Source organism: Anomaloglossus baeobatrachus, chromosome 5 (genome assembly GCF_048569485.1).
Source record: "Anomaloglossus baeobatrachus isolate aAnoBae1 chromosome 5, aAnoBae1.hap1, whole genome shotgun sequence".
NCBI lineage: Eukaryota > Metazoa > Chordata > Amphibia > Anura > Aromobatidae > Anomaloglossus > Anomaloglossus baeobatrachus.
In genome coordinates, this window is record NC_134357.1 from 429,541,712 (window position 1) to 429,568,496 (window position 26,785).

Here is a 26,785-nt window from a genome sequence, read left to right on the forward strand (position 1 = left end):
AGAAAAGAAGGAAAGAAAAAAAGATAGAAAAGAAGGAAAGAAAAAAAGAAAGAAAAAAGAAAGAGAAAGACAACACAAATCAATTAGTTTATTAATTACAAGAGCTCTAGAAAAACATCCCAAATTAGCCAAATGAGTCAGAAAGAAAGAAAGGAAGAAAGGAAAGAAATAAAGAAAGAAAGAAAGAAAACACAGTTCAATTAGTCTATTAATTAAAAGAGCTCTAGAAAAAGATATCCCAAATTAGCCAAATTAGAATTCTATGGTCTGAAATGTCACAAATAAATAATGAAACAAGTTAGAAATGAAGGATTAAAAACACATTTCAGAAACTCTACCTTTCATTGTAGTGTATGTTGGTTTTGATAGAAGAGGGATAAGCATTACATACACAAAATAGATGACGGAGAATCCATTGAAACGGATACAGAGGGCTTCAGGATAGATAAAAAAAAAAGTTATATTAGATGGTTTTAGCTATGTATTAGTTAATAATACATTTATTATTAGCTAATAATACATTAGCTAATAATGATGTATTAGCTAATAATACATTAGCTAATAATACATTTTATAAATATTACAAAAGATTAAATATTTTTTCTACATGTTTAGGTTCTGAAATTGAGGCTGGCATCACCTTAAAGTCCCAAATTCTTAGCGTAAACCTATATTTTTATTTTGATACACAAGGAACTCTAGGATAATCTCAAAGAGCCATTTAAAAAGTAAGAATTCTATAAAACATAATAAAAATTATTACGTCCTCTGAGAAAGATTTGTCTGAGACTAAAGAAGCGACATAGTGGATTATGATACCTACCTGCCAATAGGCAGCCAGGGAGGAGGAAACGGAAGACTAGCCCGCATAATAGTTCATTTGCCATTCTCTATGCCAATCAGCAGAGGCAGGTTAGGAAGGGGTGAGCAGTCCGGTCACAATAGGATAGACATCTTTGCATGCCTAGGAAAGTAGGATATTGGCATTTACATTTCGTGCCCGAGGTTGACTGATGGGTTCAAAGATTTGGTATTGTTAATGTAGAGTACAGACCCACCTGAGTGTCCACACTGGTCAAGAGAGCAGCCGGGAGTGAGAGGTCTTCTCTGTGGTGAGGGGAGGTGCCTGAGAGCAAAGGGAAGGAACATATTGATCCAGATGCCCTCATATCCCACTGCTCTCTGGGCAATTCACACTGCTATTAAATCTCACTCCTCACCTTCTCGTCTCTGCTGTACACAAACAAGCTGTTCACAGTGGAAATGCAGACAAAGCTTAGGTCAGGGAAACGCAAATCTGACTCCACGGAGAGAGAAAAATGCTTGTGCTATATTAGAGAAGAGCATTCCCATTGGTAATGATTATTAATACAGAATAACAATATCCTGACATTGCTTTAGATGTGTCTCTCTCTATATAGAAATGGATTCACAGTTTATACAACCATTGCACTTCCCTTGAGATCACCCTGTGGCTTTCTCAAATATGTGCAGAGCTTTGTGGGGAAAGTCAAGGTCTATCCGGAAAGGGGGCTTAAAATAGATGCAACTGAGGGTGACAAACTGCGCAAAACTTAAGGTGCAGAAAAGTAAATCCAAAAAAGAGGTGTATGAAGTTAAAAAAAATGAGTATAAAGATGCAGCAAATTCATCATTCACCATGAACTTTTTGCTTCCTTTTCAGACTTACTAGTCTTATACTATCCATGAGGTAACTGTTTGTCTAGCAGCTATCTTGCCAGACTCGTCCATGTATAGTGGTACTTGCTCTGCTAAGCGCTCCTGTGTTCTCTATGGGAGATCCATTGCAAGACATGTTAGTGGCAGCTTATCGCTGGGAGAACAAAAGGATCTGCCATCCGAAATCAGACATGCCAGATCCCTATCTCCCCCTACCATCATCTTTTCAGTGATGTGATACGCATTAAACTTTTGCCTAAACCTCCTATAGATATTAGACAGTTGATGGAACTCCCCAAACACTTTAGATTGTTAGCCAAACCTCCCATACACATCAGACTGTCGGCAGAACCCCAATACATATTAGACTGTCTGCCGAACCCCCATTACTCATCAAACCATCGGCCAATCTCCCCATACACATTACACTGTCGGCCAAAGCGCCATACACATTAGAATGTCGGCCGAACCTCCTATACACATCAGACTGTTGGCCGAATCCACCATGCACATTAGAATGTCGGCCAATCCCCCATATGAAGTACACTAGACTGTCGGACAAAAAATCCATATGCATCATACTGTCAGCCGAACCCTCCATACACATAAGACTGTCGGTCAAAAGATCCGTATACCTCAGACTGTTGGCTGAACCCCTCATACACGTTGGACTGTCAGACGAACAACTGATATACATTAGACTGTCGGCTGAACCCGTTGATATGGCAAGTTCGGCCAACATCAGTCTAATGTGTACAATGCCTTTAGTCCTGCTTATCTCCCCTGAAAAGAAAAGAAATTGGCATTGAAACTACTGTATAACTGCACAATCCTTCTCTTACCTGACATCATATATCAGGGAAAAGTAAGACGAATAACATACACAACAGATAATCGCAGGGTACAGATATTTTTAATCTAATTTGTATGGGGGCCTTAATCAATAGACCTTGGAATAATAATGCGTTCCACAATTGGATGTGTTTCTATGCTGAAATAATCTTATATATGTGTCCTGCTATATACTGTGTAATCACCGTGTTTGACCCTACAGCAGGGGTCCCCAACCTTTTTCACCTTGAGAGCCACATTTGACTTTGCAAGTTGATTGAGAGCCACATTGTAGAGATGAAGACATAGTCAAAGCCAATTTAGCAGTAGAATACAGGAAACAACAATTGGAATTAAAGAATATTCCTCATATTGATATCAGAGAAAAAGAGCAGGGAATCAATATTACGGGATAGATTTTGCTCACAATAGTTAGAGTAATAGCACGAATGTGAAAGATATGGTAAAATATAACCTTTAATAAATTTTCATTAAAAACCTAAATATGTACAATTCCTCAACCACATTAAAAATATCAAGGGATTGACCCTAAATAGAAATACAAACAGTGTCGCCCAGGACAGAATAATCATATATCAGAGATGAGCCAGATACCCAATCCAGCTCAGGATGTATGTCCCCTAGGGCAAGGTCACTCAGAGACAGACCAAAAAATGTTGTAGACAATATGGATAAGAACCACCACTATTACTACTAGATGATACTATGCAGATATTGTTTGTATATTCAGGACAGTGGTCTTAGAATATTTGCTTTAAATTTGGACAATGGGGAAAAAATCCTGCAGCTTAAATAATGACAATGGTACATTTCATTTAGCCATATGTGTATTCCCCATGTCCATTAACAGCATATTAAATGGCAGCAAAAGGAAAGATCTCACCCATTCAGATGATCTAAGGCTATGTGTGCACGTTGCGTAAATACATGCAGTTACGCTGCGTTTTGTAGCGCAGCGTAACTGCATGCGTCCTGCGTCCCCTGCACAGTCTATGGAGATTGTGCAGGGGCCGTGCGCACGTGGCGTCTTAGAGCGCAGCGCTTCGGCTGCTGCACGAAGCGCTGCGTTCTAAGAAGTGACATGTCACTTTTTCCGTGCGCTTTGCCGGCAGCTCCTGCTCTGTCCATGGCAGGAGCTGCAGGCAGAGCGCATGGAATCGGCTTTTTTTTTTTTCTCTACGGACATTTTCTGCAGCGATTTGAAGCGCACGTGTTCTCTTCAGATCGCTGCAGAAATTTCTGCAGGGCTAGTACGCAACGTGCGCACATAGCCTTACTGCCCGTTACAGCATTCTGTTTTTGCCAGGCAGAGTCACAAGGAAGCTTGCAGGTCCATTCAAACCTATCTTGCCCTGAACCCCAATGACTCCCGCTCTTACAAGGATGGTCCACAGCTAACACCTGGTTACTGTCCCTACAAAAATCCCTTTATGCCTCCCAACAAGTTTCATCACCAGTCATGACTCATCAAGGGAATTGCATAGGTCCTCCAAAAAAAGGGCTAAAGCTGGTGAAACACTGTCCAGTGTCAAGACACTAGATATCAGAGAGAAAAAGTGACCTCCATACACAACACAATCCACTATACCAAGACCAGTAATACCACATACAAGGGAGAAATACCGCCACACCTTGACTAGACTACATACAGTCATATGAAAAAATGTGGGCACCCCTATTAATGTTACCTTTTTTCTTTATAACAATTTCGGTTTTTGCAACAGCTATTTCAGTTTCATATATCTAATAACTGATGGACTGAGTAATATTTCTGGATTGAAATGAGGTTTATTGTACTAACAGAAAATGTGCAATCCACATTTAAACAAAATTTGACCGGTGCAAAACTATGGGCACCCTTATCAATTTCTTGATTTGAACACTCCTAACTACTTTTTACTGACTTACTAAAGCACTAAATTGGTTTTGTAATCTCATTGAGCTTTGAACTTCATAGGCTGGTGTATCCAATCATGAGAAAAGGTATTTAAGGTGGCCACTTGCAAGTTGTTCTCCTATTTGAATCTCCTATGAAGAGTGGCATCATGGGCTCCTCAAAACAACTCTCAAATGATCTGAAAACAAAGATTATTCAACATAGTTGTTCAGGGGAAGGATACAAAAAAATGTCACAGAGATTTAAACTGTCAGTTTCCACTGTGAGGAACATAGTAAGGAAATGGAAGAACACAGGTACAACTTAAGGGCCTGGGAGCATCCAGTACCCTCATAACATTTAAAAGAACTTAACCCCTGCCTCGCTGAAGCCCCATTCCATATAAAGTGTGGTGATACTGAGTACTGGAGAAGTAAAGGGAACAGCAAGGATGTATATACTGATCTATCTATTGTTCCCCCACCAGAATTAACCCTACACTGCCCTTACTAAATCTCCATAGGGTAACATTAGATCTTCAGCATTACTGAGTGGTGGTGCCTAGCTCCCCCTGCTGCCCAACAAGAGTATCAACACACATCTATAAAAACACAGCTCAACCCTCCGTCACTGCCATTGTAGATGAACACAATACATTAAAGTGGAAGTTCCACACCACTCTTTCTTAACATCATACCCAGGGTGGATTTAAAATGAGTTAAACCTGTCAGAGATGGAGACCGGATAGGGGTCAATTTCTTTAGCTAAGCAGCCGAGAATACAAGGATGGTGAAAATTGGAAACAAGGCTGCAGGAGCCACCTATAGACCAACCTCATCTACCCAAGCAGATGTCGATAAATGTATTAAAAAGCACATGCAAAACCCAAAACAGATGGCATCTCCCCCTCCAGCCCCACCTGCAAGGGAAGATTTGGAGTCTGAGGAAGAGAGCGACATGGAGGAGAAAGGAAAGCAGAAGGAGCAACCTCTGTCAATATCGTTTATGAAGTCTTCTTGCCAAAACCATGGCACCTGTCCTAAAGGACCTAACGGACATCAAGCAGGATGTAGCGCAAATTGGTCACAGAGTGGATACGCTGGAGTCCGCCAATTCTGCTGCAGTTTATCAAGCAAACTGTACCCTCACCTGTCTCCAGGCCCAAGAAGGTCATATCAACCAAATCTACAACATCTTGGAAGATCACGAGAACAGGGAACGAAGGAACAACCTTCATGTTAAAGGCCTGCCGGAGTCGGTCGCTACAGAAGCATTAGATTCTGCCCTCAAAGAAATATTTACCAAGCTGCTCCTCCCAGATGACCCAAGCTCACTGGATATAGTCAGAGCACACAGGTCTCTGAGACCTAGACCCAAACAGTCTGACCCTCCCCGGGACATATGCCGCTTCTTGGACTTTCGTGCAAAAGAGCTAGTTCTCAAAAGAGCCAGAGAGGCGGAAAATATCACCTATGAAGGAGCCAATATTTCAATTTTTCAAGATCTTGCTGCCTCCACTCTCAACAAGAGACGCGCTCTCAAACCCTTTACAGAAGCCCTGCGACTGAAACAGTTCCAATATAGGTGGCTGTTTCCTTTTGGGATTGCAGTCACTGCCATGGATAAAAGATATCAGGCTAGGACAGTCATGGCGAACCTTTTACAGGCCGAGTGCCCAAACTGTAGCCCTAAACCCAATTTTTTTTCTGAAGTGCCAACCAATCCTATTATATAAAGAATTGATTGTAACCTTACCTTTGCAGTCTTCTCTTCAGCAGGGGGCATCACGCTCATGCATGCTTACCACAAATTGGAGCTGAGCCCCTGCCCTTTCCAGACACAGCAGTTGGATTGATCTTTCTGGGAAAAAAATTGCAGCATATTAGACAGAGATTTTAGCATGGAATGCAATCAGATGTCACCCTGTAATCCACATCTACATTTCAAAGTCTGAACATCTTGAAATCCCATAAAGACGTACGAGTGGCTTCCCTCCCCATCATTGTGTAGTTCTGTCCCCCTTCCTCGGTCACTTCCTGATAAATGTCCTCCATCCTGGTAAATGTTACCCATTCTGGCATGTTCCCCCATGCTGGTAAATGTACCCCATCCTGACATATTGCCCATCCTTGTAAATGTTCCCCCATCCCGGCATGTACCCCATTCCTGGTAAATGTTCCCAATCCTGGTTAATTTACCCTATCCAGGTAAATGTACCCCTTCCTGGTAAATGTACCCTATCGTGGCATGTTTCCTCCATCCTGGCATGCATGTTTCCTCCATCCTGGCATGCATGTTTCCTCCATCCTGGCATGCATATTTTCCCCATCCTGACATGCATGTTTCCTCCATCCTGGCATGCATGTTTCCTCCTTCCTGGCATGCATGTTTCCTCCATCCTGGCATGCATGTTTTCCCCATCCTGGCATGCATGTTTCCTCCATCCTGGCATGTATGTTTCCTCCATCCTGGCATGCATGTTTCCTCCATCCTGGCATGCATGTTTCCTCCATCCTGGCATGTATGTTTCCTCCATCCTGGCATGCATGTTTCCTCCATCCTGGCATGCATGTTTCCTCCTCCTGGCATGCATGTTTCCCCCATCCTGGCATGCATGTTTCCTCCATCCTGGCATGTATTTTTCCCCATCCTGCCATGCATGTTTCCTCCATCCTGCCATGCATGTTTCCTCCATCCTGGCATGTATGTTTCCTCCATCCTGGCATGCATATTTTCCCCATCCTAGCATGCATGTTTCCTCCATCTTGGCATGCATGTTTCCTCCATCCTGGCATGCATGTTTCCTCCATCCTGCCATGCATGTTTCCTCCATCCTGGCATGTATGTTTCCTCCATCCTGGCATGCATATTTTCCCCATCCTAGCATGCATGTTTCCTCCATCTTGGCATGCATGTTTCCTCCATCCTGGCATGCATGTTTCCTCCATCCTGGCATGTATGTTTCCTCCATCCTGGCATGCATGGTTTCCTCCATCCTGGCATGCATGTTTCCTCCATCCTGGCATACATGTTTCCTCCATCCTGGCATGCATGTTTCCTCCATCGTGCCATGCATGTTTCCCCCCCATCCTGGCATGCATGTTTTCCCCATCCTGCCATGCATGTTTCTCCATCCTGGCATGCATGTGTCCCCCCCATGCTGGCATGTGCGTTCCCCCACCCCACGCTGCCATGTGCGTTCCCCACCCCACGCTGCCATGTGCGTTCCCCCACCCCACGCTGCCATGTGCGTCCCCCCACCCCCACCCCACACTGCCATGTGCGTTCCCCCACCCCACGCTGCCATGTGCGTTCCCCCACCCCACGCTGCCATGTGCGTTCCCCCTCTCCCACCCCACGCTGCCATGTGCATTCCCCCACCCCACGCTGCCATGTGCATTCCCCCACCCCACGCTGCCATGTGCGTTCCCCCACCCCACACTGCCATGTGCGTTCCCCCACCCCACGCTGCCATGTGCGTTCCCCCTCTCCCACCCCACGCTGCCATGTGCGTTCCCCCTCTCCCACCCCACACTGCCATGTGCATTCCCCCTCTCCCACCCCACACTGCCATGTGCGTTCCCCCTCTCCCACCCCACGCTGCCATGTGCGTTTCCCCCTCTCCCACCCCACGCTGGCATGTGCGTTCCCCCTCTCCCACCCCACGCTGCCATGTGCGTTCCCCCTCTCCCACCCCACGCTGCCATGTGCGTTCCCCCTCTCCCACCCCACGCTGCCATGTGCGTTCCCCCTCTCCCACCCCATGCTGGCATGTGCGTTCCCCCTCACCCACCCCACGCTGCCATGTGCGTTCCCCCTCACCCACCCCACGCTGTCATGTGCGTTCCCCCTCTCCCACCCCACGCTGCCATGTGCGTTCCCCCTCTCCCACCCCACGCTGCCATGTGCGTTCCCCCTCTCCCACCCCACGCTGCCATGTGCGTTCCCCCTCTCCCACCCCACGCTGCCATGTGCGTTCCCCCACCCCATGCTGGCGCTGCCTCACACGAGTTATAAAAAAAAAAAAAGCAACACACAATTTACCTTCCTGCACCCGCTCCTCCGCTGCACGCTGCTCAGCTCCCACGCGGTCAGCAGACGGCGCTGGCGCCGCTCTCTGACGCTCCTCCGTCTCCTAGGCAACACACCTGCAGCCTGGGGGAGGAGGAGTGTCAGAGCGGAGGAGAAATGTCTCCTCCGCTCCAACACAGATTTGATCTGCTGGCGCGACTGCACTAGCAGACCAAAACTGCAGGATCAGGCGACAGCACGCGTGCCAACAGAATGGGCTCAGCGTGCCCCTGGTGGCACGCGTGCCATAGGTTCGCCATCACTGGGCTAGGACATCAACAGAAATCCTCAAGATCTGTAAAGAGTTGAACATTGCTCTGGAGAAGCCCCCAGACCTGGCGGCAACACAACTCGCATCCACGGTCCAACAATTGCCGAACCCTACTCCGTGGCACTTAGTAACCACACCCAAAGCCCAGAAGCTCAAGCAAAAAGCAGCAAAAATGCTCCTGCTAAACTCGACAAGCAAACAGGTCTGATGTACTATCGTAGCCCTACTCTACAACAGGCGTGCTTCTATCCTATCTCCTTTCTCCTGGAGACACTAAGGAGCTGGGATCTGAATTTCCCATGGGAATCATCTGGACTCCTAAATAGCCAATTGTCTTTCATTTGAGACGCTGAGAAAGAATTGCTCTCTCTTCTAAAGAACTATGGGAGTCCCCATGTGTGGAACTTTGAATTTAACGCCTTCCCAGGGGCCTTCCTGAACCCGCCTCGGAGGTGTTATGCAAGGGATCCCATCCTGAGGAGATGTCCCAGGGAAGCTACGCCCGACATCACCATCCTTCACATCTCTAAATATAGAACTGACAAGCTGTTAAAAGTCACTCAGCCCACAAGATTCACACCTATCCGGTCACAAGTCATATCGAACTCATGTTGTTATATATTAACATTGTTTTATTTTTTCTTCTAGAATTGAACATTTTATGTTGTCTTTCCCCTCCTTTCCTCCCCCCCTCCAACCTACGGCTCTGAGAGGTATTCCTGTTGGCGGACCGTCGCTCAAACTGTACTTCACCATGGCTTCTGCACACAAAGTAATTAAAGTAGCCAGTCACAATTAGAGATGAGCGAACCGGCCGTGGTTCAGCTCGAGTTCGGTTCGTCGAACGGAGGTCTCGTTCGAGTTCAGTTCGGCGAACGTTCGACGAACCGAACTTGAACCAATAGGATATAATGGGAGGCAATCACAAACACATAAAAACGCATTATAAATGTACACATACAGTTAATAAACATTGCCATAACACTTACCGGTCCCCGCGATCCCTCCTGCACTCTGTCTCCTGCCGCTATTCCATCTGACGATCGCTGAATCCTCCCGGTGACCAGCACTGCCAGCAATGATGCAGGACCTATCGTGATGTCAAAATAGCCATGTGACCAGTCACGTGGCTATTATCTCATTGGCTACAGACTGGTCATATGACTATGACGCGTCATGTAGGACCTGTCCTTGCACTCTCCGGTACACGGTGCACATTTGTGTATCGCCGTGTACCGGCGACATGCTCTAGCACACGGTCGACTCCCCGTTCCGTTAGGGATCGGCTGACACAGCCGGTCATTAACGGATATCACCGTTGCCATAGCAACACAGTTAGCGGTGACGTCACCGCTAACCGCGGCTCCGGGAGCACCGTTGCTATGGTAACGTGTCTGTCAGCGTTACCGCTGTTACCACTGACAGCCAGCAGCAATGATCACTCACAGAGTGAAGGCTGCACGCTGCTTCCCGTGCAGCCTTCACGGAGTGAAGGCTGCACGGGAAGCAGCGTTTTCCCCCATGCAGCAGTGATGGAGCAGAGCTGCATTTGTTGAACGAGAAAGACAGAAGACCATGGATCGTGGAGGGCTGACAGGGGGTAATAAAGATGGAGTCTCTAATGTGTCTGTGTATTTATTACTATTAAAGTATTTTTTCTCTGTGTGGTGTCTTTTTTTTAACCCTTTATTGGAGATTCTTAATGGCCGGGTCAAACGTGCCTGACATTAAGAATCTCTGGCTTAATACTAGCTAGTAAAACAAAGCTAGTATTAACTCATTATTACCCAACAAGCCACCCGGCTTCAGGGCTGTTGGAAGAGTTGGATACAGTGCCAGATGATGGCGCTTCTATGAAAGCGCCATTTTCTGGGGCGGCTGCGGACTGCAATTTGCAGCAGAGGCGCCCAGAAGCCTCGGGCTAACCTGTGCTGTGGATTCCAATCCCCAGCTGCCTAGTTGTACCCGGCTGGACACAAAAATGGAGCGAAGCCCACGTCATTTGTTTTTTAATTATTTCATGAAATAAGTGAAATAATTAAAAAAAACGGACTTCCCTATATTTTTGGTTCCCAGCCGGGTACAAATAGGCGACTGGGGGTTGGAGGCAGCCCGTGGCTGCCTGCTGTACCTGGCTAGCATACAAAAATATGGCGAAGCCCACGCAATTTTTTTGGTGGGCAAAAAACTTCTGCATACATTCCTGGATGGAGTATGCTGAGCCTTGTAGTTCTGCAGCTGCTGTCTGCTCTTCTCCATACAGACACACAGCAGCTGCAGAACTACAAGGCTCAGCATACTCCATCCAGGACTGTATGCAGAAGTTTTTTGCCCCCTGAAAAAATTATGTGGGCTTCGCCATATTTTTGTATGCTAGCCAGGTACAGCAGGCAGGTTCGGCTGCCCCCAACCCCCAGTTGCCTATTTGTACCCGGCTGGGAACCAAAAATAAAGGGAAGCCCTTTTTTTATTATTTCATGAATTTCATGAAATAATTAGAAAACAAATGACGTAGGCTTAGCCCCATTTTTGTGTCCAGCCAGGTACAACTAGGCAGCTGGGGATTGGAATCCGCAGCACAGGTTGGCCTGAGCTTTCTGGGCCCCACTGCTGCGAATTGCAGTCTGCAGCCGCCTCAGAAAATGGCACTTTCATAGAAGCGCCATCTTCTGGCGCTGTATCCAACTCTTCCAGCAACTGCCTGCTATACCTGGCTAGCATACAAAAATATGGCGAAGCTCACGTCCTTTTTTTGTAGTTTTTTGGCAAAAAAAATAAAAAATGCTTCCCTGGATTTTCCATTGCCAGTGAAGGTAACACCAAGCAGTGGGGGTTAGCAGCCAGTAGCTGCTTGGATTACCCTTAGCTAGCAATACAAAAAATGCAGCGGGAGCCCATATATATTTTTTTTAATTATTTATTTAAATAACTAAAAACAAAATGGGCTTCCCTGTATTTTGATTGCTGGACATCACAGTGCTGTAAAAATAAATCTTTAAAAAAAATGACGTAGCGCTCCGCGGTATTTTTGATACTCAGCGCAGATAAAGCAGACAGCTATGGGTTGCCACCCCCATCTGCCTGGCGTTACCTTGGTTGGCAATCAAAATACAGGGAAGCCCATTAATTTTTTCTATTTAAAAAATAGTTAAAAAAAAAAATGACGTTGGGTCCCCCCATTTTTGATAGCCAGCTAGGGTAAAGCAGACGGCTGTAGCCTGAAAACCACAGCTGGCAGCTTTACCGTGGTTGGGGATCCAATGTGGAGGTACCCCCAGGCTCTTTTTTTATAATTATTTTATAAATATTAATAATTACACAAAAAAAATAGGGTCCCCCCCAAATTGGATCACCAGCCAAGGTAAAGCGGACAGCTGTGGTCTGGTATTCTCAGGGTGGGAAGGTCCATAGTTATTGGGCCTTCACAGCCTAAAAATAGCAGGCCGCAGGCACCCCAGACGTGGCGCATCCATTAGATGCGTCAATCCTGGCGCTTCACCCCAGCTAATCCCGTGCCCTGGTGCAGTGGCAAACGGGGTAATAAATCGGGTTGATACTAGCTGTAAGGTCACCTGACATCAAGCCCAGCAGTTTGTGATGTCATGGCGTCTATTAGATACCCAACATCATAAATTGTCAGTACTAACAAAAAAAAAAATCGACAAAAGAAATTTATTTGAAAAAACAGGCCCCAAACCATTTCCTCTTTCACCAATTTATTGTAAGAAAAAAAATAAAGGGGTCCCACGACGACTCTGGACCGTCTAGAATATGGGGGGGAGACACTCAGGGAACGTATCCCCCATTTTCTAGGAGTGCAGACCCTTCATGTGAGGAGTGTGGGTGCAATGAATCTGCACTCACTCTCCCCGGGTCCACAGCAGCAGAGTCCATGTCGTAATGGTTGCTACCAAAGCTGCAATGCCCTGCTCATGAGGTAAGGGCATGCCTAATCAGGAGAACTATTCTACATTTCCAAATATTGGTATTTGCTGATATTATTGCTATTCCACCTACTATATATTGGGGATAGGATCTTGGAGATGGAATACCCCTTTAAGTCCAGTTATCCGGCTGAATGAATACTTAACAACAGAGCTCGCTATTTAGATGTGTTTTCTTGTGGCGTATAACGGACTCTCATGTTTGGTAGTCATTCAGCAGGGACACTCACTGTGTCTGAACACAGGAAGCTGATCTGACAGCCGCTCTGTGCATGCGGCAGCGTCTATTGTGAAGGAGAGGGCCGTGGGGGGATCAACGCTGCACAGGTACCATGGGACACCGGGGAACACCGGTGGGGTTATAGGGGGTGACCTGGCAGGGCCTGGGGAGGAGTTTTCTGTCGCATGTGTCTTGGCACATGCGACAGAAATCAGAGGAGTAGGGTGAATGCGGCCGGCGCGCTGCTGTGCGCGCGGCCATCTTGGATTTCTGGGAGGGCATCAGGGGGGGCACTTTGGCGACACCGGGGGACCGGAGGGGACCGGGGAGGAGATTTATCATGTTTGTTCATGCCAGATGGGAGATAAATAATTTTTTACCGGCGCTGTCATTTACTGTAACGTGATCATCGGTGTACGGTGTATACCTGTGATCACGTGAGCGGGGACCGGAAAAACCGTCCTGAATCATGATCTCCAGGGTCTCAGCTAGCCCTGAAACCCCGGAGATTTTCTGACGCTGGGGGGCGTTATTCACTTATTTCTGCCTGCTGTTTATAAACGGCAGATCAGAATAAGGCTACATTAACACGACCGATCCATTTTTGCGGTCTGCAAAAAACAGTCCGTTTTTTTTCACGGGTGCATTCGTGTGGCATCCGTTTCTGTTCTGTAGACGGTCCGTATGTCATCTGTTTGTCATCCGTGTGCCTTCCGTTTTTTTTGTGTACTGCAAAAAAACTGAAGGAGGGTAAATGCATAAATTTACCCAGGATCCATAGCTTCATCCTACATGAGGCGGTCACATGTTCACTCCAGTGCCATTTTCTACTGCTTTTCACAGCGTAGAGCGCTCTGGTGATTTTCTTGTGCTTGTGCACTTCATATCAGTCTTTTCTGTCATTATAATGGCAGAAAGACACATAATGTCCCACTCTCCTGCATTTTGTAATTTTGCACCCTTCGGTGCCTTTCATGTGGCACTAAGGGGTGCTTAGCTTTGTATTTAGCCAAAAAAATGAAAAAAAAATGACGTAGGGCTCCCCCTATTTTTGTAGCCAGCTAGGGTAAAGCAGACGGCTGCAGCCTGCAGACCACAGCTGGCAACCTCACCTTGGCTGGTAATCCAAAACTGAGGGCACCCCACGCTGTTATTTTAAATTAAATAAATAATTAAAAAAAAAAAACACGTAGGGGTCCCCCCAAAATTGGATCACCAGCCAAGGTAAAGCCGTCAGCTGGGGTCCGATATTCTCAGACTAGGGAGGTCCATGGTTATTGGACTCTCCCCAGCCTAAAAATAGCAGGCTGCAGCCGCCCCAGAAGTGGCGCATCCATTAGATGTGCCAATCCTGGTGCTTCGCCCCAGCTCATCCCACGCCCTGGTGCGGTGGCAAACGGGGTAATATATGGGGTTAATACCAGATGTGTAATGTCACCTGGCATCAAGCCCTGGGGTTGGTGAGGTCAGGCGTCTATCAGATACCCGGCATCACCAACCCAGTCAGTAATAAAAAAAAATAGACGACAAACACATTTTTATTTGAAAAAACACTCCCCAATACATTCCCTCTTTAACCAATTTATTAGAAAGAAAAACAAATCCAGGTCTGGTGTAATCCAAGGGGTTGCCATGACGATCCACACTGTCCCAGTCAATGAAGAGCAGGATGTTCCCCATTGGCTGGGAGAGCAGTGCAGTGACCTGAGCTAACATCAATGGGTCAACCCAGGTCACTGCAGGGGATGACAAGTGCTGCTGTCAGCGAGGTACATTACCTGCGCTGATCTCCTGCACTGCTGACAGCACCTGTCACTGAGTTCAATGACCGCCGCCTTCACAGCCAAGTATCGCGAGCGGCCCGTGACGTCACCGCTAGTCAGTCTCGGGTCGGAAGCGAGAGAAGGTGATGTGACAAGCGGCGGCCATGGAGGACAGTGACAGCGCTGAGGTCGGGACTTCATCACCGCAGGTAAGCCGAGCGGGACCATGTGTGCAGAGTGCAGGTGGGCGGAGCTATGTGTGCTGGCGGCGGAGTGCGAAGTGGGTGGCGCTGAGGACGTCAGTGTCGTGGACTGCTAGGCTGGGGACAGGTGAGTGTGAGTGTGTGTGTGTGTGTGTACATGCCGCGTGCAGGAGGGGGCGGAGTGAGCTGAGCGGGGAAGTGTGGGCTTCCTTCACGTAACTAGGATAAACATCGGGTTACTAACCAAAGTGCTTTGCTTGGATACCCGATGTTTATCTTGGTTACCAGCTTCTGGCAGGCTGCCAGCGATGGCTCCTGCACACTGTAGCTGTAGAAAGCCCTGCTTTTTTCTGCTAGAACCGTTCTCGAACGTATCTAGAACTATCGAGCTTTAGCAAAAAGCTCGAGTTCTAGTTCGATCTAGAACAGCCCCCAAAATCACTCGAGCCGCGAACTGGAGAACCTCGAACCGCGCTCAACTCTAGTCACAATACACATGGTTTCAATTCCCCCATTCCACTATCACAAGCTCTAGATAGATTCCGCAGGGAAGGTATTGACATTTTAGCCCTTCAAGAGACACATTTTTTATCAGATAAACTCCCCAATTTCGATAGAAACTATTATAACCAGTGGTTTCATGCAACTTCCGCGCAAAAAGGCTCCAGAGGGGTTTCCATCGCCATCTCAAAAAATATTCCTTTTTCGGTAATCGAGTACAGAGCAGACCCGGATGGTAGATACATCTCTGTTAAAGGTCTAACTGGCGGATCCTTGATTACGATTGGAAGCATATATGCCCCAAACAGGAAACAAATTAAGTGGATTTTGTCTACTATTAAGAAGTTTGGTCTCTTTTCGGAGGGACTGCTTTTCTTGTGTGGAGACTTGAAGTTATCGTTGGATCCCTCCGTGGACTCCACGGCAAAGAGGTATCACATATCTCTTAGAGATTTATCCCAGGTTAAAAACTCTCTGCAAATGTTATCTCTGTTAGACTCATGGCGATATCTTCACCCCTCCGACCGGGACTACACTTATTTTTCACACCCGCACCATTCTTATCATAGAATTGACTATATATTTATAACTAAGTCCCTCCTGCCGGCAGTGCTTAAGTCTGATATGCTTCCAGCAGACCTATCGGATCACTCGATCGTCACAATACACCTCACACTTCAGAAGTCACACTCTGACATCAGATCTTGGAGGCTTAATGAGTCTATTCTATCTTCCCCTGATAACAAGAAACGCATACAGACTGCTTTGGAAAACTATTTTAGAATAAATGAGTCCCCGGAGATTTCTTCGCCCACCCTTTGGGAAGCTCACAAGGCGGTAGTTAGGGGGGAGATGATCTCCATCGCGTCCTATCTAAATAAAATACGGAAAAATACACTCCACAAACTATACAAAGAAATAGCAGCCCTGGAACTATCACATAAGAAATCCCAGATCGGCTCGGTATTGGAACAGTTAGCCGCTAAAAGGCAAAGCCTGAAAGACTTGCTTAACAAGCAATCAGCCAAGTTTTACATGAATTGGAAAAATAAGCTATATGTACATGGGGACAGAGCATCAAAACTGATGATGTCCCTAATCAAAAAGCGTCATGCACACACTTTTGTCCAATCGCTTAAAACAGCAGGGGGCGGCCGTACCACTGACCCTTCTGGGATTTCTGAGGAATTTTTAAGATTTTATACTGATCTTTATCAAATATGCCCGAACGAAACACCCTTGGAAAAAGAAAAAAGAATTCCCCTCATCCATGATTTTCTCTCCAAACTACAGCTACCCAAATTGACCCGAGACCAACAAACAGCTCTTACCAGACCCTTTACTTTGACGGAAATCCAGTCCACCCTGTCCAGAGCCCCTCAGGGGAAAGCGCCAGGACCTGATGGTCTTCCGATAACTTACTACAAATCATTTTCTAGAATATTAACACCCCATCTACTTAACACATGCAACGCTGTTATGGATGGGCATCCCTTTCCTAAACAGGCTTTAGAAGCTCACATTTCGCTGATACATAAAGAAGGGAAGGACCCGGAACTCTGCTGCAATTATAGACCAATTTCTCTCCTGAACGTTGACTTAAAAATCTTTGCCAGTATGATTGCTAGTAGAATGGCTGAGTACCTCCCCAATCTTATCTCCACGGACCAGACAGGATTTGTAAAGGGAAGGCAAAGCTAACGCTATACGTGTTTTACATCTACTCCAACATGCTCATCTGAACAAAGCCCCCTTGGTCTTATTAGGCACAGACGTTGAGAAAGCATTGGACAGGGTGGACTGGATTTTCCTTAAGGGAACCCTCACACACTTACTTTTCCCCCAGCCCCTTATCCAGGCTATAATGCAAATGTACACCTTCCCATCAGCAAGAATTAAACTCAACAATTACTTAACTGAACCATTTAATATCCAGTACGGGACTAGACAGGGATGCCCACTGTCTCCTATTCTTTTTGTCTTGGTGATGGAGCCCCTGATACAAGCCATTAAAAACTGCGGAGATATTCAAGGAATAAAAGTAGGCGGCACAACACATAAAACCGCGGCTTTTGCGGATGACCTCCTTGTCATCTTGTCACAACCCTCCAAAGGCTTCCCAGCGCTCATGACAATACAGGAAGAATACAGCTCCTTATCTAATTTTAAAATAAATCCATCCAAGTCAGAAGCCCTTAGCTTAAACGTTCCTACACACCTAGTTAACAGCCTTAAAGCTAACTTCCCTTTTCGTTGGCCACCAAAGTATATTACATACCTAGGTATTAAGATTGGCTGGAATCCCAAAGACCATTTTGAGCTCAATTTCAAACCCTTACTACCAAAGATCTCAGAGTGTATTAATTCCTGGAGGGCCCCATATTTATCGTGGATAGGACCAAAGAACTTGATGAAGAGTATAATTCTTCCAAAATTCGTTTACTTATTCCAAATGCTACCAATTCAGGTCCCAGAATCCTTCCTAGCCCAGGCCAACTCACTTATTAGAAAATTTATTTGGAACAATAGATCTCGCATAAACTTTCAAACTCTGTCTCTACCCAAACATGGAGGAGGAATGGGGGCACCAAATATTCGTTTATATTACCACGCGGTACTAGCTACCAGAGCGCTGGACTGGATCCGGAGACCCAAGGAGAAGGCATGGGTTGGTGTAGAGGATTGTTTGGCCCCAATCCCCCTCCGCTCACTCTTACTTCTACCTCCTGGACTCGACCAGAAAAGGAAAATCCCTAATATATTGACGAGGGCCACGCTCCTGGAGTGGAGAAAACTAGCAAGGGTACTAACTCCATACGGATCTCCCTTAACTCACATCTCAGACATCCTGTGCCTCCGCCACCCACACATGGGTTCAAATACTGATAATCGGCTCCTCAATCTTGCTATCCCCGTACATGAGTTAATGAAAGATGGTGCTCTACTAACAGATAACGAACTGTGTGCTTTCCCTAGACTTGCTAACTTAACTTTTCTTCATTATAATAGAATAAAAAACTTTATTCACCACCTGCAACTAGACAGGAACCCACCAAGGCCACTCACGAAATTTGAAGCACTATGTACTCAATTGAGGTCTCCCGCAAAGGTCCTCTCACAAATGTACAGTCTTTTGATTTCTGGCAGTACACCCAAGAAGAGGGCATTTGTGGGAAACTGGGAGAAAGACATAGGCACTACCTTTTCTGATTTGCAGGTCAACCTTATCTATAGGCGATCACACGGCCCTTCGCGCTGCATCAGAATTCAGGAAAACTCATTTAAAGTGGTAACCAGGTGGTACACTACTCCAGTGCAGTCGCACCAATGGTACTCATCCTCTTCCTCAATGTGTGGAGATGTGGCGCAGAGGAGGGTACGTACATTCACATATGGTGGAGTTGCCCAATAATTAGTTCCTTTTGGAGGGACATCTCACTGCTTGTTTCGTCTCTTGTGGGTGGTAAAGTCCGGCTCACCCCAGAAATGGTCCTACTCAACTTTCCAATATGGCCGACCAATAACTCTCTATCAAAACTGGCGGCATTTGTCGTGGCAGCGAGTAAGCTTTTGGTCCCCACCCTATGGCTTACACCCAATATCCCGTCTAAAAAGCAGGTACTTAGCAAAATAGACCTCTTATTCCGCACTGAGGAATTGGCCTCCCTCTCTCAACTTAGCTCAGATTCCTTCCACAAGGTCTGGAAACCTTGGATGAACTTTAGGAGATCAGCAGAATATCTTTCAATAATTGCAGCAGAAGACGAAACACTCGGGAGATGTTCATAGATGATAAGCCGTACCTTTCGTCACCAAACATCTTCTCTCTCACTTGAGCGCTCTCAGAGTCTACCCATCTCTCATTCCCTTACCCTACCCTTCCCTACTCACCCCTCTCCTTCCCTTTGTTCTATGTGAAGTTTTACTGAATTGATTATTTGGTTGATAATTGATCAAGATATATGCTAAGGCCGTTTTTTGAGATTTTTCAGTACCAAACTAATGATGGCCAATGTCTGAAGTAATATATGTTGTCATTGTTTCTCCTCTGACATTCATTATGATGAGTTATGCATATGCTTCAATGAGAAATGCTGTTATATGTGTTGAAAGCTTAATAAACAAAACAATGAGAAAAAATTAAAAAAAAAAGGAAGAACACAGGTACAGTTCTTGTTAAGCCCAGAAGTGTCAGGCGAAGAAAAATATCAGAAAGGCAGAGAAGAAGAATGGTGAGAACAGGCAAGGACAATCCACAGACCACCTCCAAAGACCTGCAGCAGCATCTTACTGCAGATGGTGTCACTGTGCATCGGTCAACAATACAGCGCACGTTGGACAAGGAGAAGCTGTATGGGAGAGTGATGCGAAAGCGAAGCCGTTTCTGCAAGCACGTCACAAACAGAGTCGCCTGAGGTATGCAAAAGCACATTTGGACAAGCCAGTTACATTTTGGAAGAAGGTCCTGTGGACTGATGAAACAAAGATTGAGTTGTTTGCTCATACAAAATGGCGTTATGCATGGAGGCAAAAAAACACGGCATTCCAAGAAAAGCACTTGCTACCCAAAGTAAAATTTGGTGAAGGTTCCATCATGCTTTGGGGCTGTGTGGCCAATGCCGGCACCGGGAATCTTGTTAAAGTTGAGGGTCGCATGGATTCAACTCAGTATCAGCAGATTCTTGACAATAATGTGCAAGAATCAGTGACTAAGTTGAAGTTACGCAGGGGATGGATATTTCAGCAAGACAATGATCCAAAACACCGCTCCAAATCTACTCAGGCATTCATGCAGAAGAACAATTACAATGTTCTGGAATGGCCATCCCAGTCCCCAGACCTGAATATCATTGAAAATCTGTGGGATGATTTGAAGTGTGCTGTCCATGCTCAGCGACCATCAAACTTAACTGAACTGGAATTGTTTTGTAAACAGGAATGGTCAAATATACCTTCATCCAGGATCCAGGAACTTATTAAAAGCTACAGGAAGCGACTAGAGGCTGTTATTTTTGCAAAAGGAGGATCTACAAAATATTAATGTCACTTTTATTTGAGGTGCCCATACTTTTGCACCTGTTAAATTTTGTTTAAATGCGGATTGCACATTTTCTGTTAGTACAATAAACCTCATTTCAATCCAGAAATATACTCAGTCCATCAGTTATTAGATATATGAAACTGAAATAGCTGTTGCAAAACCCGAAATTGTTATAAAGAAAAAAGGTTAACATTAATAGGGGTGCCCAAACTTTTTCATATGACTGTATGAGGTAGGTGCCTCCAATATAGGAAGGAAATGGAGATAGTGTTATAAATTCTACAATGACTACATCCCTAGACATTTCCTTTATTAGTTATTATTCTATTCCTAGATAACGCTTAAGATCTCGGCGTAGGTGCCCTGAAACAACCTACATTCCGTCTATAATCCAGACCTGAGAATAGTAGCACTTTAGTATATCCTTGATGTCCATGAACGTGCATAAATGTCTCTTGGAAACCAGGCAACAAGATGGTTTGTTCACATCTACAGAACGTAATGGTGAGTTTAGGCTAAAGTAGCGCAAGGGAAATGTTGAAGAGTTGCCCAGCCAATCAGATTTCAGATCTTATTTCTTAAACACTGTTTTGAACATTCAAGCACTAATGTGATTGGTTGTTATGGGCATATGCACCAATCTTCCTTTGCGCTAGGTTTTACAAATAGAATAAAAATACTTTATTACATTTATACACAATATATAAATATTAGACTTGGTGTGTATCAAATTGCAGGATCCGGACCGTCGACAATGTTTTTAATCTGTGGCCGCTGGAGGGGAATCCTAAGAACCACCTCCGACCTCCCAGCATATGCGACTCTTCTTTTGATTAGCTGGCTTTACAGCACCTTGCGGTGTAACATGCATTTGACATCTCGTAAAACCAGGTAATCAAATGAAAAAACGCGGATGCTAGTAGGTAGGTGGGGGCTCTCAGGAATCCCTTCTAGCGGCCACAGATTAAATAAATGGCCCATGGACTGGGTCCTGCAAATCGATTCGCACCAACCCTAAAAAATATATATATTTGCTGCACAAATTAAATAACATATTAAGAGTAGTTAAAGCCAATATATGTGGCATATATATATATATATATATATATATATATATATATATATATATAAAGCCAATATATGTGGCATATATATATATATATATATATATATATATATATATATATAAATATAAAACTGTATAACTATATATATATATATATATATATATAAATATAAAACTGTATAACTATATATATATATATATAAAACTGCTCAAAAAGATAGAGGGAGCACTAAATACCATTTATATATATATATATATATATATATATATATATAGTATATACACATACACACGCACACATACATATCGTACATTTTTTAAACATTCATAAAACAATAATGGAAGGAACGTTACCCGTTACCTGGGCTATGGGCAAACCGAAATGCGTAAAGAGGGTGCTGTCAATTTAGCATGCCTTTGTCTTTGCATCGTCCGGGCTGTATAGATAATGGGAGGTATACTAGTCAGCACACTCTCACACAGTGGAGAGGAGGGATCTGCCAGGGCTTGCACTGACATCAAGATGCTTTTAAATAACATTTAAATAATAAAACATTTATTGAGGTGCAGAAGAACAGTCTTAATTTTACTGCTTGGCGCACAAACTGATTTGCTTATAAATGTTAGCGATGTAACATCTAGCACTGACAACTGGAGTTTGTGTTTCTCTCTCTTCGTGTGCCCGTGAATTGGAGCAGGAGACTCGGCCCGAGTTCCGGATAGCAACCGAGGGAAACTTCACTAAAAGACTTTCATGGGCACCGACTATCCGGGATCGGCTGGAGCCCATCATGACAGAGATCGGTATCCTGGGGCAGCATCTGAACTACTTGTGAGTAAAAGACCTGGAACCGCAACCCCTGCCTCTGCCTCTCCTTTACCGGCGCCAGCGCCCAGCGCTGCGGCACCTACGGGGACTACCACCACTCCCTGTCCATCCTCCATCACCCTCCCCGGGGTAATTCCGCTCCGCCTATGGGAAGTGACATCATCCCAGCTGCGACCCTCACCATCAGCCCCTGAAAACACCTGCCCCGTGTGGGGCTACATCAATCAATGTTCATCAGTGCATCAGTGTGAAATCCATTGGTCTGTTTTTACGATCAGTATGTCATCAGTGTTTTTCATGAATGGATCACTTAATAAATAAATGACAAAGCTCCTTCTATACTTTTAAATGTTAAACACGTATAGCCCACATATGCCATCCATGTGCTATACATGTTTTTGATGAACCCATTGACTTTTATTGGCCCTTGTTATCCTTGCTTCCGGAAAAAAACCCAGACATGTATCCATGTGTTTTGAACGGACACACGGTCCATGTTAAAACACGGATGTGTGAATAGCATCATAGATTATTTATAATGTCTATGTGCATAAAAAAGGATATAACACGTACCGGCCACACAGACATCTGAATCAGGCCCAAGGGGTCATTCACACATCAGATTTCAAAAGTGACTGCTGTGCATGGTTTTCACAGATAGAGGTAGGCTATAGGGTTATTCATATGTCCGTTATTTTTCGTGAACCAAGAGATTGGTGGAAAATCACTGATATTTCTCTAATTTTGCTCTCAGAGCTGATCAAAAAAGGCAATGCAAATCAATGGGTCCATGAAAAAAATTCAACCGCACTCTGATGACTTATGAGTGCAGTCTAATTTTCAGAGTGGAGGAGGTAGATATATTTTTTTACAATTTCTCCATGTACAAGTAAATAAGATGACACTCGTACCACATTCTGATCAAACTTCGATAAGAGTCTGTACAGAATAATCAGTCCCTTTTTCTTGTACGGAGAAAAATCTTCTGTGTGAATAAGACCTTAGGGTATGTATTCATAAAAAAAAATCCTATGTGTATTTACGTCAGGATCCTGAGCAGAGACTGAGGGTCCACACCAGGATGAAGATAAACTATGTAACTCAACCTAGTTTTTGTAGGGGTACCACCCAGAAACCGCTTTAATAAGATGTCACATATTAATGTAAAAAACCCTGTGTGAGCATATCCTTAAACATTGTTTTGTTTTTTTTTGTTTTTTAAAGGATACATTTCTATCTTCTGACACATTTTTCCAAATGCACAAAGTATGTTGGAAAATTGTATACCTATTCGTTATGTAAAAAAATACCATTTAATTATGGAAACACCAATGTGAGGAAGCTTCAGCCTGTCTCATCTGCCTTCTGCTTGTGATAGGAATCTTCCTATCAGCTCCTACAAGTAGGAAGCAGATGAGTAAGCATTGTAAAGCTTTATCTCATTCGATGTGGAAGCTGGAAGATCTGGAAGCTGCACACAGCACTCACACATTGTAATGATTATACAGTAGTAAGTGTCAATCAGAAAAATTTTGAGATATGCAGATAATCATTGTATAGATTCCCCTGTTATAGTACTTCTATGTTACATATAGCAGGATTAGTGTCTCCAGCTGCATTGAGGACATACAGAACGAAAAAAACAGGATGGTGGGGCTAGGTAGCAAGAAAAATTGTAGGAGGAACTGAATGCTGCCTGAACGACCCATACTTTTTTAGTTTTCTATTGATGGAGCTGTGTCATGATCTTTCTTTATTGTAAACCAGCATCATTATTTTTTTTAAACTCTCTTTTTGAATACCAATATGTATGGTGGAATATACTGTAATATGCTCTGAAATTAACCCCTTAGGGGACTGTTAAGCAAATTACCTAAATGTTTAAGGCTGTGTGCATACAGTGCATTTTTATCTTGCTTTTAGATGCGTTTTTTGGTGCAGTTTTGTCACAAAACTGCAAGAAAATCTTTATGTCAGCAAAGTCAATGAGAAACCTGAAGTGTAGTGCATGTTGAGGTTTTTTTCCTTGCAAATTTGGTGCAGAAAATAGTCTGATGCATTTCAGGGTTTTTTTTTACTGCGTTTTTCACCATTGAGAGCAATACAGAAAACGCATGTAAAAAATGCATCAAAAACGCACATTTTTGCAATGTGTTTTTCCTGGCAAGAGATGCAGAAATAGTGCAGAAACTTCTGCAACCAAATACTAGCCTTAAGCGGGCTTTACACGCTGCGACATCGCTAATGCGGAGTCGTTGGGGTCACGGATTTTGTGACGCACATCCGGCCGCATTAGCGATGCCGTTGCGTGTGACACCGATAAGCGATTTTGCATCGTTGCAAAACAGTGCAAAATCGCTAATCGGCGACACGGGGGTCCATTCTCAATTATCGTTACTTCAGCAGTAACGAGGTTGTTCGTCGTTCCTGCGGCAGCACACATCGCTGCGTGTGACGCCGCAGGAGCGAGGAAGCTCTCCCTACCTGCCTCCCGGCCGCTATGCGGAAGGAAGGAGGTGGGCGGGATGTTACGTCCCGCTCATCTCCGCCCCTCCGCTGCGATTGGGCGGCGGTTCAGTGACGTTTCAGTGACGTCGCTGTGACGCCGCACGGACCGCCCCCTTAGAAAGGAGGCGGTTCGCCGGTCACAGCGACGTCGCCGGACAGGTAAGTATGTGTGACGGCTCTGGGCGATGTTGTGCGGCACGGGCAGCGATATGCCCGTGTCGCGCAACAGATGGGGGCGGATACCCACACTAGCGATATCGGGACCGATATCGCAGTGTGTAAAGTAGCCTTTAATCAGGTTTTGTATTAACATTTTTTAAGGCTTTTTGTTTTGTTTTTTCACATTTTTCTGTCGCTATCTACAATTGTGGCATTTATGAGGCCATGTTAAGGCTCTGTCACACACAGAGATAAATCTGGGGCAGATCTGTGGCAGATCTGTGGCAGATCTGTGCCAGATCTGTGCCAGATCTGTGCCAGATCTGTGCCAGATCTGTGGTTGCAGTGAAATTATGGACAATCAGTGCCAGGTTTGTGGCTGTGTACAAATGGAACAATATGTCCATGATTTCACTGCAACCACAGATCTGCCAAAGATTTATCTCTGTGTGTGACGGGGCCTTTACTTTCATTTTCATTTCTACAATTTAGGGGTACACACAAACTTTTGACTACTTTTTATTATACATATATTATTTATACAGTTTATTGTTTGTTTTTCAGCTTTCATTGTACAAGATAAATACCATGGTATTTTAACTAGAGATGACCAAAATTCGATTCATGTTCTCCAATTTTAAATTCCGTATCTGGTTCTACGGCATGTACCCGAGCATTTTTGGGAAAACCTGGCAATGATTAGTTATGTTCTTTTTCCAAAATGCTTTTCTAATAACATATGATGCTTTTGGATAGGATTGTGGTGCTGTATGATGAACGGGATGGGTTTAATGACGGGAGAGGAAAGGGAGATGCCAGAGGATTGGCGCACTTATTTCTGAACCTTATTTGTGGATGTACCTGCAGCCAATCACAGCGCAGAAAACATCCACAAAGTTCAAACAAAAGGGCTTGTGTTATTATTAGTAGTGATGAGCGAGTACGCTTGTCACTACTCGGTACTCGCACGAGTATCACTGTACTCGGGCTACTCGGCGGGTACCGAGTAATTTCACGATACTCGTGCTGTACTCGTGGTCTTCATCCCTGCATGTTGGCGCTCTTTTGAGAGCCAGCCCTCATACAGGGATTGTCTGGCAGACCACTGCAATGCCACAGCCCTGTTAGTTGTGGAGTTGCAGTGATTGGCCGGCCTGCACAGCGTGACCGAGCCTTTATACCGGCGGGCGCGCTGTGCTCTGCACACAGCCATCTCGTATTCCCTGCTTTCCTCGCCCACAGGCGCCTATGATTGGTTGCAGTGAGACACGCCCCCACGCTGAGTGACAGGTGTCTCACTGCACCCAATCACAGCAGCCGGTGGGCGTGTGTATACTGTGCAGTGAAATAAATAATGAAATAATTAAAGAAACCGGCGTGCGGTCCCCCGAATTTTAATACCAGCCAGATAAAGCCATACGGCTGAAGGCTGGTATTCTCAGGATGGGGAGCCCCACGTTATGGGGAGCCCCCCAGCCTAACAATATCAGTCAGCAGTCGCCCAGAATTGCCGCATACATTAGATGCGACAGTTCTGGGACTGTACCCGGCTCTTCCCGATTTGCCCTGATGCGTTGGCAAATCGGGGTAATAAGGAGTTAATGGCAGCCCATAGCTGCCAATAAGTCCTAGATTAATCATGTCAGGCGTCTCCCCGAGAAACCTTCCATGATTAATCTGTAAATTACAGTAAATAAACACACACACCTGAAAAATCCTTTATTAGAAATAAAAAACACAAACCAATTCCCTCATAACCAATTTAATAAGCCCCAAAAAGCCCTCCATGTCCGGCATAATC

At 45.0% G+C, this 26,785-nt stretch overlaps 1 protein-coding gene across 3 annotated transcripts in view; it reads right to left on the reverse strand.

Moving 5' to 3' along the window:
- The window catches only part of LOC142311714 (piezo-type mechanosensitive ion channel component 2-like), a 228,050-nt gene extending 206,099 nt beyond the window's left edge, over positions 1-21,951 (reverse strand). Inside the window, exons 1-4 of one of the 3 annotated variants that reach the window (XM_075350363.1) lie at positions 21,850-21,951; positions 1,059-1,126; positions 824-964; positions 339-434 (exon numbers count right to left, since the gene is read on the reverse strand). In XM_075350363.1, coding sequence (XP_075206478.1) covers positions 339-434; positions 824-887 — 160 coding nt within the window. In that variant the 5' untranslated portion in view covers positions 888-964; positions 1,059-1,126; positions 21,850-21,951. The other 2 variants (XM_075350365.1, XM_075350364.1) reach the window with 2 other exon arrangements.
- Positions 21,952-26,785: the final 4,834 nt, after the last annotated feature.